Below are 18,109 nucleotides of genomic sequence, written 5' to 3'. Positions count from 1 at the left end.
ACTTAGCATAAAGGAAGATGGTTGTGGTGGCTGAAGGTCAGTCATCTCCTTCACAGTACACCATGACAAAGAGTTCCTCATAGTAGTGTCTAGGCACAACAATCTTCAGCTGTTTCATTTCAGCAGTTCCCAAATCCACATTCTTGGACAGATGTGATTGCACTGGAGAAAATGCAGAGGAGATTTATCAGGGCATTTTTTTTTGGAGCAGAGAAGACTAAAGGAGGAGATTGAGATGTATAATATTTTGAATGGCATAGAAACGGTAGACAGGATGGAACTTTTCCCCTTGGTGGAGGGATCAATGATCAAGGGGACATAGATTTAAGTTAAGGGGCAGGAAGTTTAGAGGGGATTTTCATCCAGAGGATGGTGGGAATCTGGAACACACTGCCTGTAAGGGTGGTAGAGATAGAACCCTCATCACATTTAAAACGTATATAGATGTGCACTTGTAATACCAATGCATACAAGACTATATGCTAAGTGCTGGGAAATGGCATTAGAATATGTTTTTTTTTGACTGGTGCAGTCTTGATGGGACAAAGGGCCTTTTTCCAATGCTGCAGACCTCTATGACTCAATTACTAAGATGTAGAGTTACTAATCAACTTGATTTCATTCAGAAAATTGCGTCATCAGGCAGTCTTGACTGAACACTGATTCTTCGGGTTGGGACCCTTCTTCAGAAATTTCTTCAGATTTTCCGAAGAAGGGTCCTGACCTGAAATGTCAACTTTTCTGCTCCTCTGATGCTGCCTGGCCTCCTGTGTTCCTCCAGCTCCACACTGTGTTATCTCTGACTCCAGCATCTGCAGTTCTTACTATCCTTGAACATTGATTCCTATGTTTCAATTGTTTCCTGTATGAACACACACTTATTCCCAATTTCAGTTTTCCAGACAAAATAGATTTACTAACATACTTCCTGATTCTGAGATAAGTATTTGACCACATATCTGCTCCATTACTAGAAGACTACTTACATCCCCAGACATCCTTTGCCTCGGCTTACTGATTGCCGAAACCCTCATTCCTGCCTTTGCTATGACTAGACTTGATTAGAATCATAGAATCCCTACACTCTGGAAACAGCCATTCAACTCACTGAGTCTGCACCAACTCTCTGAAAAGCATCCCACCCAGCCCCCTACCTTATCCCTGTAACCCTACATTTTATCATAGCTAATCCCCTAACCCGCACATCCCTAAACACTATGGGGCACTTTAGCACAGCCAATCCACCTAGCCTACACATTATTGGACTGTGGGCAGAAAATGGAGCACCTATAGGAAACCCACACAGACATAGGGAGAACATGCAAACTCCACACAGTCACCCAAGGCTGGAATCAAATTTGGGTCCCTGGCGCTGTGAGGCAGCACTGCTAACCACTGAGCCACCTTGCCATATTCCAATGTATGCTCTGCCTCATATCTTTCATCCTCTATAAGCTTGGACTCATTCAATACTCACACTAAATCTCGTTCACTCATCATTCCTTTGTGTTTATTAACCTATATTGGCTCCCAGCTGAATAATGGCTGAATATTAAACTTTTCATTCTTGTTTTCAAATGTTTCTATTGCTTTGTTTCTCACCAGCTCTGAAACGTTCTTCAGACCTACAACTTTCTGAGTATAGTAATACCAACTGCTGATTGGAAGGACATTGGGGATTGTTGTGCATGTGCATTTGGCCCGCACTTTGGCCAGTTACACACATGGAACTGCTCCAGTACCATTCTGGTTGGCAACAGGTGTTTGGATCGTGTTTAAAATATCCAGTGATATTACAACAGGTTTAATATACATATCATTTTATTTGATGTGTCCCTCTGATCTACCCAGATAGCGTAAGTGTACAATCACATTTGCACATTTTTTACATCTGATTTCTGCATCATTTTTAGTGGATATGTATTGGATTATTACTTCGTAATTATTGATTTGAACTTAAGAATGATTATGCTTTGAATAAGTCAAAATTCATCAATCATGTAATCAGTCGCAATATTATTTATATTAACAGCATTTGTTTTTACTGAATTAATGTCTTTCCTAGATCAGTACACTGTAGAAAAATAGAGTTGTTTCTTATGATTTAAAAAGGGGAACTGTTCTTACTTTGTTGACCTCAATGACACCTGGACTGGAAGCCAGGAAAACAGTTGCGTGTCTAAAATGACCAACCATGTGGAAGTTTAAGGTTTTGGATGTACAATTATCTAATAACTTAGATACGCCCTGGGGACGTGTGAACAGCCTGAGTTCTGAGAATTCTGAAGACCTTGTGAAATTTGTGATAGAGAATTAATAAAACCTTTTATCTTGGGAATATGTAAACAAGGTCTCGAAAGACAAAATAAAATCATAAATTGAGCTTAAAGGGGCATTGCGTTCAGGATTAGCTGTTGCAGCCAAATAGTTTACTCAGTCACTGAAGACAATAGAGAAGAAAGGGACATTGATAAGGTAATTGACTGTGGAGTCACTTCTCTCCGTAGAAGGTTATTTAGAAACTTGCTGATGTACCTACCGAGAGTTGTTTTATGGAGATTAATTGGGGTTACTGTCTAAAGGTATAATGAGGTTGTCTTCAGTCCTTTCTTTTATATAAATATACACAAAGTCCTCTCTTTCCTTTCAGTAACTTTTTTTTATTCATTTGTGGGATGTGGGTGTCATTGGCTGGCCAGCATTTATTGCCCATCCCTAGTTGCCCTTCAGAAGGGGTGAGCAGCCTTCCTGAACTACTGCAGTCCACCTGCCGTGGACTTTGGAATGAAAGTTAAAGCCCCCCTTAAGCTGGATCCCATCTGTTAAGGCTTTGTGCAGGGACCACAAAGAAACTCCACTTCTCAGGTTACTAAATTGATATATAATGGAATGCTCAATTGTCACTTTGAATTCCATCTCATTTAATTAAATTTTCTTAAATATTTTAGAAATCTTTTTTACATTTTATGAAAATGTGTTCCCAGACTAAATATGACAATCAATTCTGTACACTAGAATTCAAGAATCTAATTTACTGAAGTGTTCTAATTATATATCTACTTCATTTATTTAATCATCATAAGCATGATTCAGAGGGGGAACAGATTCAAGGTAAATTAGATGCAAAAACTTACCATTAAGGACTGCACTGACCTAAAAGATGTGTGACCTGAACTTTATTGTTGGTCTGCGTCAAGTCAACGTATTTGTTTTAATGTTGCCAGCTTAAATATTTGTGCATGGGTAGAAAGTGCTCCCTCTTATGATGCAGTACAAGCACAGCCTTTGGACAAAAATAATGAAGATTATTTACATTACCATGTGGAATATTTTCTGGTCTTGTTCCCAAACTATTGCAACAGCAAATGTCTGACAAGCAATATGTTGTTTGAAATAACAAGACCTATTGTAAAATATGCATATTTGGAAACTTTGCGAACATTCTACCCCCACTTGCTTACTAAGTCCAGCTATATGGAAATACAATTTACAAAAACACTCCTGTTCTTTCCTATTATTCACAGCTGCATGAAGAAAACCATATATCAGCAAATGAAGGTATAAAACTTAATTTTGTTGTTTTCCAAATATATGGATATACAAGCAGGTCCACTTATTCATCCAACATATCATTTGACAGATAGATGCTGCCGTAATACTTTTTCTGACAGTACAGAAAACATAAGAACATAAGAACTAGGAGCAGGAGTAGGCCATCTGGCCCCTCGAGCCTGCCCCGCCATTTAATAAGATCATGGCTGATCTTTTTGAGACTCAGCTCCACTTACCTGCCCACTCACCATAACCCTTAATTCCTTTACTGCTCAAAAATTTATCTAGCCTTGCCTTAAAAACATTCAGTGAGGTAGCTTCAACCGCTTCACTGGGCAGGGAATTCCACAGATTCACAACCCTTTGGGTGAAGAAGTTCCTCCTGACCTCAGTCCTACATCTGCTTCCCTTTATTTTGAGGCGATGCCCTCTAGTCCTAGTTTCACCTGCTGGCGGAAACAACCTCGCTGCCTCCACTTTATCTATTCCCTTCATAAACTTACATGTTTCTATAAGATCTCCCCTCACTCTTTTGAATTCCAATGAGTATAATCCCAGTCTACTCAGTCTCTCCTCATAATCCAACTCTCTCAACTCTGGAATCAACCGAGTGAATCTCCTCTGCACCCCCTCCAGTGCTAGTATATCTCTTCTCAAGTAAGGAGACCAAAACTGCACACAGTACTCCAGGTGTGGCCTCACCCGGACCCTATACAGCTGCAGCATAGCCTCCCTGTTTTTAAACTCCATCCATCTAGCAATGGCAGACAAAATTCCATTTGCCTTTTTAATTGCCTGCTGCACCTGCAATCCCACCTTCAGCGATTCATGCACAGGGACACCCTCTGCACAGCAGCGTGCTGCAATTTTTTAACCATTTAAAACATAGTCCATTTTGCTGTTATTCCTACCAAAATGGATGACCTCACACTTATCAACATTGTACTCCATCTGCCAGACCTTTGCCCACTCACTTAGACTATCTATATCCCTCTGCAGACTTTCAGTGTCTTCTGCACACTTTGCTCTACCACTCACCTTAGTGTCATCTGCAAATTTTGACACACCACACTTAGTCCCCAACTCCAAATCATCTATGTAAAATAAAATAAACGATTATATAGCTAATAGTTTACATTTTGTTCCAGATGTCAAATTCACAAAGATCAAACATTTAGGTTACAGCAACCAGGAGGTAAGATAAAGCAAAAACTGCAGATGCTGAAGATCTGAAAAAGGGTGAAATTGCTGGAGAAACTCGGCACGTTTGGCAGCATCTAAGAAAAAATAGTTAACGTTTCGAATCCAGTGACCCTTCTTCAGAACTGGAGGTGAGAGTAGTGCAATTCATTCAGGCCAGTCATGATGCTGAATGGAAAACTGTTCAAGCATTTGGCCCTGGCTATTTAACCACCGATCGTCAGTATTGTTGAATGATGTGGGGTGTTATAGTAAGTCTCTGTCAAACAGTGAACTTGATCAGAGACCTATCAGTTCCGGGTGTTCCCTTCACCATGGGCTGCACCCGCCCTCACGGTGACGCGCCACCGGCCTTGAAGATGGCTGGTGCATTTGGATGTCAGTTATGATGACGGTCAGACGGCCACCGCGGGACATGCCGGGACTTGTAGTCCAGCCTTCCATTTTCCCCCATTCGCTCCCGGCTCCGCTCTGCCACCGGGAAACTACAGCCGCCCGGCTGACTCGGCAGGCGGCCGGTTTGAGAGCGACAAAGGAGGCGGCGGTCGGGGACGGTGATCGAAGGCAGGATGCCGGCGAGGCGGAGGACGCGACAGGTTTAAATACGTTCCTTGACGGAGGAGGGGAAGGATAGGGGGGTGGGGGAAGGAGAGGTTTTTTTTATCGAGCTCCACAAAGACCCTCTTCTTTGTTTTCACTCCGTGACGTGGGGGGTTTGGGGGGGTGTGCTGGGGTGGGGGTGTGGGCGCTTCTCGAAAATTCCGCGGCGATCGCGAGATCTATCCCACCCCCGCCGCCATCTTAGTTATAGTGAGATCTCTGAGCGTCTCCACCCCCACTGACAGCAAAATATTCACCGTCCCCATCTCCAACCTGATTGCCTCCTATTTTTGTGCTTTTATTTCTGAAGCGTAGTGATTGAGCTGTGTTTTTTTTTAATTTTCTAAACATTATTTTACTTCTCTCCCCCTAAACAAATCAGTCATGAGCGTAGTGCCAGGCTGCGAGCCCATGAGCAAAAGACTGAGGCTGGAAGTTGCCCCCCAGCAGCTTTCCCCTTCCAGCATCTGTCGACCAGAGGAGAGAAGCACTGGCTTGCTATTTCGTAAGAAAGGTCTGTAACCAGGCAAAGCCTGCCCCTTTGTACCACACAGCAGCATTTCCAGTCTGAACTTCACCTGTGGAAACACTCCATGCCAGACTTCAATATCAACTCTGCAGTATGTTAGGTGCAAAGTTTCAAGAAAGTATACAGTTGTTTTATAGGGTTGCTATTAAGTTTGGTTGGACTTCTCCCTGGAGATTTCATCACCCTTTTGACTGCCAAAAAGCATTGTTTCCTATTTCAAGTTAGGAAAGAATAAACAAAAGTGCCCACAAAAATAAAACTCTATGGATTTTGTCCTTGGATACTGGTGCATTGTCCGGGGAGGTACATAAGAGTTCCTAGGGAGTCCCAAGACCACTGAAGGGCCATCATGTTGAATGTGGCCCAAATCAACTGATACTCAGTCAATTTTCCACATTGTTCTTGCTTTCGTCCTTTGCTTTTCTTGCCTATTTTCTCAGTAATCCACTCATTAGCATTTCCTGCACCAAGGTGACAGATTCTTTCACAAGTTAACAAATCTGTGATGTTGTTCTCTTCCTTAAGCAGAATTTTGTTTTCTGGGCATAAGTGCTGTGCTGTGAATTGAAGTCAATGCAAATTAAATTCTTTAAAGTAACTCTTAAGATATTTTAAAATAAAGAACTGCAGGTACTGGAAGCTGAAGCTGAAACAAAAACAAGTTAATGGAGAAACTCAGATATGAAGGTGTAGAGCTGGATGAACACAGCAGGCCGAGCAGGAAGGCTGACATTTCGGGCCTAGACGCCTTCCTGCTCCTCTGATGCTGCTTGGCCTGCTGTGTTCATCCAGCTCTACACCTTGTTATCTTAGATTCTCCAGCATCTGCAGTTCCTACTATATCTAATGGAGAAACTCCACAGGTTTGGCAGTATCTGTGGAGAGAAAACAACGTTAAAGTTTTAGGTGTGGTGGTGACTCTGCTTCAGAACTTCTGTTCTGAAAAAGGGTTACCAGACCCAAAATGTTAGCTCTACTTTCTGTCCACAAATGCTGCCAGACCTGCTGAGTTTCTCAAGCAATTTTTGTTTAAGTTTTCTTTTGTGTTGTATGAACCTGTGTCAGGTTCTGAAAGGATAAGTTTGTGCTCCTGGGCATGTGTTAAATTGCAGTTGAGAAAATTGAATGAGAAGGCTACAAAGTTGACTTCTGTAATTCAGGCATCATCTTTCTTCTAGTAATGATGCTTTCTGCTCTTTCTACGAGAGAACCTGGAAGTTCTCTCTGATGATGTAATTATATGAGTTGTTACTGTATATTTTGTCCTTTTGAGCACAATGAGATATCTTCAGATGAGCAACTAAATGTATACTACTTTTGAATTGTTAATGGATGAGATTTTGGTTGGTTGATTTTATTGTTACGTGTACCGAAATACAGTGAAAAGCTTTGTTTACAAGTGGTACAGGCAGATCACAACAAGCAAGGGTGTACAGATCAAAAAGAGGCATGCAGGTTACATTATTTGAGGCTAGAGTCCATTCAACAGTCTGATAATGGCCAGAATGAAGCTGCTCCTGAACCTGCTTGTGCGTGTGTTCAGGCTTCTGTATCTTCTGCCTGATGGAAGAGGTTATCGGAGGTCATTATCAGGGTGTGATGTGTCTCTGATATTGGCTGCCTTTCTTACAGCGGTGAGCCATGTAAATAGAGTCCACGGATGGAAGGTTGGTTTCCGTGATGGTCTGGGCTGTGCACACAACCTTCTGTAGTGTCTTATGGTTCTGGGCAGAGCAGTTGTCATACCAGGCCGTTATGCACCTGGACAGTATGCTATCAATAGTGCATCTGTAGGAGTTGATGAATTTACCATTTCCCAAAAAATGAGCAGAGTAGAGACATTGAATCTCAAAAATGAGGCTGCAATTTCTGTTTGATTTTATGCAATTTTATTTAGATTTATTTATTCATCAAATCAGTAATCATTCTTATTTTACATTTGATTAAAGTCACTCACTCATTTCATTAAACCTTTGCACCTTCAGGTCTTCATTCATGCATCTATGTTTGGGTTGCAGAGTGGCCATAAGAAGATATGTTGATAGTTACTTTATGAATACATAGTATAAAAAACTTTCTATATGCAATCCCATTTTTTTTAACATTTAACTCAACCTGGCATGAAAATTGAAATCTCTTTGCAAAGCATCTGGTGAATCATGCAGTATTTTAGCACTACTCACCATAGTTTGTTTTGGCTTTAAAATATATCACAAATTGCAGAAGTGTTATGTGCAGAAGGAGGCCATTCGGCTCATCGTGCCCGCCAGCTCACCAAATGAGCATTATAGTTTGTGCCTTTCTCCTGCCTTTTGCCCATACCCTTTCACATTCTTTCTGTTTAAATAATTATCCAATGTGATTTTGAATGCCTTTGTTGAACCTCCATCCCAGTTTGTTCGGGTCTGGAATGTACAGCTGGGATCCATCTTGTGAAAGCATTTTTTCCTCACCTGGTATGTGCTGCTTTTACAAATCACTTTAAATGTGTGCCCTTTCATTGATACTTTATGAACAGAAATGGTTTTTCCCTATCTAGTCTGTCCAGCTCCCTTGCGTTGTTAAAAACTTCTATCAGATCTCTTCTGTAGTTTTTCCAAGGCAAACTGCCCCAAACTCTCCAATCTATCCTCATAACTGAAGTTTGTCATTCCTGGAACCATAAAATCTTTTCTGCATTCTCTCCAATGTGTTCACATTCAATCCTACAGTGCGGCACTCTGAACTGATACAATGACAATATTCCAACTGAAGTTGACAGTTGTCTTGTGCAAGTTCAGTATCACTTACTTGCTCTTTATCTTAGTTCCAGTTAATAATTTTTGATGTTTTATTAACTATGCTTTCCACCTGTCTGGTCTCCATCAGTGAGCTATGCACATATATGCCCAGGTCCGTCTGCTCCTGCACCCACTTGTGTTGTACTCCTTACGTTATATTGTCTATTCATGTTCTTTCTTCTAAAACGCATCATTTCATACTTCTGTCCATTGAACTTCATCCGTTGGCTATCCACACACCTCCAAATTGTCTACGTTCTTTTAAATTTCTACACCATCCCCCTCTCAATTTACAATGTTAGGACCGCAACTATTCAAGTTATACATTAACGATCTGGATGAAGGCATCGTTGCTAAGTTTGCAGATGACACAAAAATAGGTGGAGATGCAATAATTTTGAGGAACTTGAGAAACTGCAGAAGGACTTGGACATATTAGCTGAGAGGCAAAGAAGTGTCATATGGAATAGCGTAAGGTTATCCATTTTGGAGGAAGAATAGAGGCATGAACTATTATCTAAGTGGGGAGGGCTTTTGAAAAGCAAAGTGACTTGGGAATCCGAGTTCAGGATTCTCTTAAGGTTAACATGCAGGTTCGGTTGGCATTTACGAAGGCAAATGCAATGTTAGCATTTGTTTCAAGAGGGCTAGAAAACAAGAGCAGAGATGTACTGCTGAAGTTGTATAAGGTTCTGGTCAGACAACATTTAAAATGTTGTGACCAGTTTTGGACCCTGTATCTGTGGAAAGATGTGCTGGCATTGGAGGTTTGCAGGAATAATCCCATAGATGAAGGGCTTGTCATATGAAGAGCATTTGAGGACTCTGGGTCTATACTTTTATGGAGTTAGGAAGGATGAGAGAGGATCTGATCAAAACTTACAGGATACTGAGAGGCCTGGAAAGAGTGAACATGGAGAAGACGTTTCCATTTATAGGAGAGACTTAGACCTGGGGCACAGCCTCAGGGTGAAGGGACGACTCTTTAGAACTGAGATGAAGAGGAATTTATTCAGCCAGAGGATGGTGACTCTGTGGATCTCATTGCAGCAGAGGACCATGGAGGCCGAGTTATTGAGTGTATTTAAGGCAGAGATACATAGGTTCTTGATTAGTAAGCTGATCAAGGGTATGGGGAAAAGGCAGGAGAATGGGGTTGAGAAACATATTAGCCATGAACAAAAGGTGGAGCAGACTAGATGGAATGAATGGATTAATTCTGCTCCTATATTCTGTGGTCTTATAGTCAATGCTTCCTAGTTCCATATTGTCTGCAAATTTTGAAATTGGCCCTTGCGCATCAAGATCATGATCCTTTAATATAAAAGGGAAAAACAAAGGTCCTAATCCCAACTAATGAGCTCTCCACTACAAATTTTCCTGCTGCTCAAAATATCAATTGACAGTTACTTTCTGTTTTCTAGTACTCGGCCAATTATTTATTCACATTGCTACTGTCCCTTTTATTCCATGAGCTGTAACTTTTATGTTAAGTCTGTTGTGTGGAATTATGTTGAACATCTTCTAGAAGTCCACGTATACTATATTAGCATCATTACTCTCATTGGCCTTTCTATTACCTATTCAAAAAACCCATATTTGTTAAAAATTATTTGCTCTTTAGAATCCATGTAGGCCCTTTCCAAATAATCCACTTTTATCCTTGTGACTACAAATTCTGTCTCAAGTAATTGCTTTTAGATGCTTCCCCATCACTAGATTTGAATTGACTGCTCTGTAATTATCAGGCTTATTGTTACAACCTTTTCTTAAGCAAGGGCGAAATGTTTGTAATTTTCCAGTTTTCTGGCACAGTCTAGGGAAGGCTGAAAGATTATGGCCAGTTCCTCTGCAATTTCTTTTTACTCAATTCCTTCAGTATCCTTCAGGATATATCTCATCTGGTCATGGTGCCTTGTCAACTTTCATTAACAATAGTCCATCAAACACTTATGCCTTATCGTTTTAAATTGTTCTTGTTCTCCCACCAACCTTTTGGTGCAGTCTATCTGGCTGAACTCTGTTCTTGTCCCATTGAAGTCCACTCTCCACCAATTGATTTTTCTTAGTCTGGATTGACCATCGTCATCGTCCACCATCATCTTAAAACTTATACAATTGTCACTCTCCTAAATGTTCCCCACTGACCTACTTGGTCTACTTAATTTCCAAGAACCAGGTCAGCAGTATATCCTTTCTTGTTGGACTATACACCTACTTCAGTAGGGAATTCTCCTGAACACAGTCCAGATACACTTGTCCCTCAGTGTCCCTTACGTGACCAGTACTCCAGTCTATTTTTGGAATTTGCCGTTATAACTGCTGTATAAAATTTGCGTCTCTTTGTAATTTCACTGCAGATTTGATCCCCTGCATCTTTCCTGTTTGTTGTTCTATAGATTGCTCTGAGTAATGGAATTGCACCCTATTGTATTCTTTAGCTCTAGCCAAACTGATTCTGTTCTTGAACCCTATAGGACAGCCACTTCCTGCAGCACACAACACTCCCCTGAATCAGTACTGCCACCCTCTTCCCTTTCTATCTTTTCTGCAGGTCTTGTATCTAAGAATATTTAACACCCAGTCTGGCCCTTCCTTGAGCCAGGTCTCTGTTACTGCTACCATATCATATCCATATGGCAATTTGCACCTGTTATTCCTCCATCTTATTCACTATATTGTGCATTCAAATCCATGCACGGTAACCCCAATTTAGACTTCATTACACAATCACCAATGTGTTACAGCTCAGACGGTGGCCATTTGGCCCATTGACCCTGTACTAGCTCCTTAAATGAGTATCGTGTGGTGCCAATCTCCTGCCTTTCCCTGTATTCTCGCACGTTATTTTTATACAAATAATCATCCAGTGCTCTCGTGAATGCCTTAATTGAACCTGACTCCTCCATACTTCCTGACAGTATATTCCATACCCTAACTACTCACTGACTGAAAAGGTTTTTCCTTATCTCACCTTTGCTTCTTTTGCCGACCATTTTTGAATGAATGCCCTCTTGTTGTTCTTCCTTTTATGAGCGAGAACAGTTTCTCCTTATCTGTTCTATCCAGGCCACTCATGATTTTGAAAGCCTCTATCACATCTCCTCTTTGCTGTCTTCTCCCGAATGCAAACAGTCTTCAGTCTAAGTTCGTAACTGAGGTTCCTTATCCCTTGAACCATTCTCATAACCTCTTGTGCAGTCTCTCTAATGCATTTACATCCTTCCTGTAATGTGGGTTGGTTAGCTCAGTTGGCTGAATGGCTGGTTTGCAATTCAGAAAGATGTCAAGAGCATGGGTTCAAATCCTATACCGACTGAAATCATCATGAAGATACCGCCTTCACGACTTTGCCTCTAACCTGAGATGTGGTGACCTTTTAGGTTAAACACTCTGCCAGTCATCTCTAGAGCAGCCATATAGTCTGCTAGGATTATGGCAACTTTACCTTTACCTGTAATATACCCAGAACTGTACACAGTTGTGTAACTGAGGTCTAACAAGTGTTTTAGGTTTGTTTTCTTTTCATCCTTATTCTGACTTTACTAATTAACTTAGCTACCTATCCATTATTTTATGAACTCTGTTATTCTTCTCTAATATTCTCTCTTGTTACCCAAACCTTTGCCAAATAAGATTAATGTTTTTCCAGAAGTACAAGCAAAACACTATGAAAGTAACTCCGTCCCGACTCTGTTCAGGTGCAATCTGTCTGGCTTTTGTAAAGGTGACATCTTCCTCAGAACCAATCCCAGATATCTAAAGCCCTATCTCCTGCACCATCTTTTCAGCCACATATTAATTTGCCCTTATTCTTCTATTTCTGTACTCGTTTGCATGTGTACACTGGGAGTAAGCTGGAGATTAGAACTTTTCAGATCCTGCTTAATAATTTTCTATCCAATTCCCTAAATGCCGATTGCAGTTCCACATTCCCCTTTCTATCTAAATCATTGGTACCCATGTGGACCGTAACCTCTAGCTGTTCACCCTTCCTGGGAAGAATGTCCTCTGGCTGCTGTGTGACATCCTTGATCTTGGTACCCGGGAGGCAACATGCCATCCTGGAATCATACCTATGGCCTCAGAAACACCTGTCTGTTCCCTTAACCAACTAATCCCCTATCACTTTTGCTCTCCTTTTGTCCGCTCCTGTACAGTTGAATTGCCATATATGCTGCTGTGACCACACCTCTTTGAGGAACTAGTGCCCTCATCAGCATCCAGAATGGCCAACTGATTTGTCAGCTGGACCCAGGGGATCTTGTGCTACCTGCCTTTTTTTTTTGCAGCAACTGGCAGTGTCTTCATGCTTCAACTGCTGTGCGACTATCTCTCTGTGCTATTTATGTAACTATCAACCTCACGGATGTGCCACATTAACTCCATCCATTGCTAAATGCTGAAATCTGGAGCTCAAGTTTTTGTAGCTGACAGCTTTTCCAGCTTGGTTGTCGAGGACACTGGTAGGGTCCATGGCTTCCCATAATACAGGCCACATATTCCATTCAACTGAGTTCCAGCAGCACATCATAACTTTACTGCTTTTATGTTCACCTTTATTATGCTTTGGATTAGTTAAATTACTTGGTCATATTGACCCTGATTTTCCTTTTATTCCTAGGATTTCTCAGTTAAATTTGAGTACACCGATTCATCGGGTCATCCAGCATGGAAACAGACCCTTCGGTCCAACTCATTATTGCGGACCAGATGTCCGAAACTGATCTAGTCCCATTTGTCAGCTTTTCGCCTAATACTGTTATCTAATTTGCAGCAATTTAAAGTCAGTCCCTTTAGCAGTTTCTTACCAACCAATTAACTTACTGAAAAAGAGTAGAAGGGGAAAATGTACTCCTCTCCACCCTTCACTAAACTCCCTACCCACCATACTTTACTACTTGCAGTAAACCTTACTTTAAGCACCTCTTTTCCCAGACAAACTCACTTGGCCTCACAGAGATTTCTGAAGAAGGGTCCCGACTCGAAACGTTAGCATTCCTGCTCCTCTGATCCTGCCTGGCCTGCTGTGTTCCTCCAGCTCCACACTGTATTATCACTTGGCCTCTGTCTTGCTCCGGTGAATTTTGCACTCTAATTGACCAAGTATCTTGATTGTGTGATGCAAGGTGTGTGAGATATAACTTTTGATGAGCTATGTAATCTATTTTAGAGTTTAGATTTTGAACTGCTGGCATATGGGTTTTTGGTCTTTGAATATAAGGACGTTTATGACCTTGTCAGTAGTTCCGGAGCCATCATTTTTTAAAAAAACTGATATGAATAACAGAATCCTTGGGTGATAGTGAGGACTTCTTTGCGTTGGGACAGAGAACAGGATAAATGTTGAAGCGTATCAGCTTGCTTTCAGTTCAACGAGTCAGAATTTGTTTTTTTCTTAGGAGAAAAGCTTGTAGCTTGGAATTTTTTCCCCAATTTGTAGGACTCCTGGTTAAAGTTGAATGTATAAAATAGTTTTTCCTAGAGAAAATAGTTTGGAAGAGTTAAGAAATAGTTACCACACATTAGGCTACTTAATTAGAGCCTTTGGTATTAGAGGTGGTATGGCTAAATAATAAAAGAAAATTGGAATAAGGTGGATGGTTTCAGGGTGACAACTTGTAACTACTGGTCTGCCACGGGAATCAGTTTTGGGGCCACAATTATTTATAATATATTAATGACGTGGATGAAAAAAGTGAATGTGGGAAGGCAAATGGTGAGGATGACACAGTCTCCAGAGGGGTATACACAAATAAAGTGTGTGGGCAAAATCATAGAATAGAATAGAATAGATAGAATGCAATGTGGGGGAATGTGAGGTTATGCAATTTGTCAGGAAGAGTAGAGGAGCTGAATAATATATAAATGGAAAGCTGCAGATTAGAGGGATTTGGGAGTCCTCGACCATGAATCACAAAAGTGCTAGCATTCAAGTTCAGCAGCTAATAAGGAAGGCAAATAGGAGGTTGGCCTCTATTGCGAATAGCATATATAAGAAGGTTTTGCAAAAACAATGCAAGGCAGTAGTCAAACCTCAGCTGGAATACTATGAACAATTTTGGCCCCCTTATCTGAAGGAATATGTACTACAGTTCATAAAAGGTTCACTAGCCTGATGCATATGGAGGGTCTATCTTATGAGGAGAGATTGAGTAGATTAGTCCTGTACTTGGAATATAGAAGAAGGAGAGGTGATGTTATGGAAACATACAAGATCCTTAGGGGACTTGATAGATGTGGAAGGGTTGTTTCCCCTTGTGAGAATCTAGAACCAGAGCCAGAATTTTCCATTAAGGAGTTGCTTGTTTAGAGTTTCGTCTCTGAGGGTAGCAAATTTGTGGAATTCTTTACCACAGACTGTTGTGACTGGGTCAGTAAATATATTCAAGGCTGTGATAAACACATTCTTTATCAGTAAGGGAATCAAGGGTTATGGGGAAAAATTGAAGATTATCAGCCATGATATCATTGAATGTACGAGCAGACTTGTTGGGCTGAAAAGCCTACTTCTGCACTTGCATCTAATGGTGTTATGGTTTTGAATGGCAAAATACAAAATGTCTGAGCATGTGATGCTTGCACAGGAGGTAATGTTTTTAAGATTTTGTTTGGAGTTTTTTTATTTAACCTATTTTTCTAATCACCTTGTTCAGAGATGTTATTACACCCCTCTGGATCAGGTAGGACTTGAACCCATGCCTCTTACAACCGATAGAAATATTGGAGGAAATTAAGTAGCAAGCACACATCAGGAATAAGGCATGAAGTAATGGATGTCAAAATGGGTTAAACAATTGGCTCCATAATACCCAAACTTGAATTTGATATGAAGTAGCTTTTAGATTTTAAAAGTTTAATCTTTGAAATTATGAATTGTGTGGTAACATATGTTTTGGTGTTTTACAGGTCAAAGGCAAAAGTGGGAGGATTTAGCAGCAGGCAAATGTAATAGTTTAAAGATGGACCATGCCAGGTATAATCCTCAATTTATAGCATTTATTACTCGTGCTATAGTAACTCCTGTTCTGCGTGAGCACCGTCATGTTCCCACAGAGTGTAGTGAACAACAAGATACATATCTTTGTGTTTGTATGTATCAGCAACTACAGGCTGCTCTCCAGTGTGCAGGATTTGCAAGCTGCGATTAATACTGAGTCACTTGATATTTTTCGCCTGATGGTAATTTCTGGTGATAATAGGTGCGAGATGAGTGCTTTGAATAAACTGCTCCACAGAAAAGATGAACATTTGCATGTTGAGAATAAAACTGAAAGAAATGAGAGCAAAAATAGTTTTGACAAATTTTTAAATGTAATGTCATTAGATTAGTAACTAGTGTTGAGATCAATATTAGGAAGAATTGTGAAATAATAAATCTCAAAGTTCTGTGAGTTAGTACCAGATAAAATGACATCAATCCTCTGCTATTTATTGATTCTAAATATCCTCAAACTAGCCGCAGATAAACTAATTGGAAGTTTATCATAATTAACAAGAGCTAGCAATCAGATTGAGGCTTTGCAACCAGAGTTTTAGTTTAAGCTTGGGGATACCCAAGGTCAAATTGAAATTCTTTTTGGTTTGTTTTCTTTGGGGTATTTGGTTTTGTATGTCTCTTTCTAAAGACCTAAAATTCAGCTCCTTTTGGAGAACATGGGATTGCAAGAAACAAACTTGGACTGAGTTATTGCTTTCTGGCTGTTGAGGATCTTGTCCAGATTTTGGGTGTGCACAGGAAAGAAAAGAAAGTATTAAAAAAAGTGGTTCACATTAACAGAACATGATTAAGTTATCGAATGCACATTTATACGTATTGAAATAGTTGTTCATTCAGCTCAATGTATTATTTTGCAGCCCTGAACAAATGCTGCAAGTCAAAGGTGGAAAATTGGAAGGAACCTCTAAAGGTGGAAATGTGGACCTACCAACAGTCCAACATATACAGCAAAGCAGTTCCGTTGATATTTCAGAAAATGAATCCAAATACAGTATATCACCAGGGTGCAGTGTGCTGGAAGAGAAAACCAGGAATCAGAAAGTGAAAAATTCCATCAGTTCAGAGGGTGAAAAATTTAAATGGACAACTAGAAGTGTGGGCAGATGCACCTCTGAGAGTGATACAGATTACCAAAAAGCACCAAGTACCAAAGTTGAAAGCTCTAGTGCTGGAGAGAATAGTAAGAGCATAACCCCGGACAAAAAAAAGTGCAAGACACTTGAGGAATGGATAATAAAACCTTCATGTGCAAAAGTAACAAAAAATACCACAGCCATTCGACCTGGTGAGGTAACAACTCTTAAAGAGGAACATCATATCGTTGACCTTAAGGTCACAAAGTCATTTGAAAATCCCGTTGACGACATGTATGTTGTTCCAGAAAGTCCGATCTCTGATTCTAGCTGTGAACAGGAGATACCAGGCACAAGTGGAACTGGAAAGCAAGATGCTGGAGAGAGAGACACAAGGATATATCTTTCTGTTAAGAAAGAGACTGAGTCTGTCTTGCCTATGCAAGTAGATACTTCAGGTAATAGTTTCTATGAATCAGAAACTGAACTTAATTGTTTATCAGCCAAAGTTTCAAAAGATTTGGATGACAATTCACTTACCCAGAAGGTTCACTGTTTTGATACTCATTCTGGTAATAAAAACATTGAAGAAATGATGGAAGTGGATAAAGGCGTAAATTACCAATGTGAAGATCCATTCGTAAAGGCACAACCAAAGGGATTTTGTGGTTTAAAGGATAGAACACAAGAAGTATTGAAGCCAGAGCAAAAAACAAACCTATCAACTGGTTCATCTTCACAGGTGGGAAATTGGAAGGGACCCCAAAAGGCATTGAGAAAAATCACGGATCATTTTGAGTACCTGGACAGGAAGTCAAACAAGTTGAACAGGTAAATTCTTTTAATTTTTCTTTATTCTGGCAGTGACTGAGACTCCAAATATTTCCGCCATGATGTAAGACCAGCAATGACAAGCTTGTCTAGTCAATTATAGAGTTACACAGCATGGAAACAGACCCTTCGTTCCAACTGGTTCATGCCAACCAGATATTCTAAACTGATCTGGACCCATTTGCCAACATTTGGCCCATATCCCTATTAAACCCTTCCTAATCATGTACCCATCGAGATGCCTTTTAAATGTTGTAATTGTATCTGCCTCCACTACCACCTCTGGCAGCTTGTTCTATACACACATCATCCTCAGTGTGAAAAAGCTGCCCCTCCGGTCCCTTTAAATCTTTCCCCTCTCGCGTTAAACCTATGCCCTCTAGTTTTGGATTCCCCTACCCTGGGAAGAAGACCTTGGTTATTAAGTCCCATCCATGCCCCTCATGATTTCATAAACTTCTAAAAGGTCACCCCTCAGCCTCTGATGTTCTAGGGAAGAAGGCCCCCCCCACATTCAGCCTCTCTCTATAGTTCACAACCTCCA

At 40.6% G+C, this 18,109-nt stretch overlaps 1 protein-coding gene across 5 annotated transcripts in view; it reads left to right on the top strand.

The window, feature by feature from the left end:
- Positions 1-5,125: 5,125 nt before the first annotated feature.
- parga (poly (ADP-ribose) glycohydrolase a) overlaps positions 5,126-18,109 on the top strand; it is a 190,648-nt gene continuing 177,664 nt past the window's right edge. For 2 of the 5 annotated variants that reach the window (XM_048616252.1, XM_048616251.1), the window contains exons 1-4: positions 5,126-5,348; positions 5,735-5,866; positions 15,571-15,637; positions 16,519-17,565. In XM_048616252.1, the coding sequence (XP_048472209.1) occupies positions 5,129-5,348; positions 5,735-5,866; positions 15,571-15,637; positions 16,519-17,565 (1,466 nt within the window). In that variant the 5' untranslated portion in view covers positions 5,126-5,128. Of the gene's footprint in view, positions 5,349-5,734; positions 5,867-13,599; positions 13,791-15,570; positions 15,638-16,518; positions 17,566-18,109 lie in introns of all 5 variants that reach the window. The other 3 variants (XM_048616254.1, XM_048616253.1, XM_048616255.1) reach the window with 2 other exon arrangements.

The sequence above is a fragment of the Rhincodon typus genome, chromosome 34 (genome assembly GCF_021869965.1).
Source record: "Rhincodon typus isolate 14 chromosome 34, sRhiTyp1.1, whole genome shotgun sequence".
In the NCBI taxonomy this organism is placed as follows: Eukaryota; Metazoa; Chordata; class Chondrichthyes; order Orectolobiformes; family Rhincodontidae; genus Rhincodon; species Rhincodon typus.
Note: the sequence above shows the minus strand (reverse complement) of the source record. Positions and strands in the feature narration are given on the sequence as shown.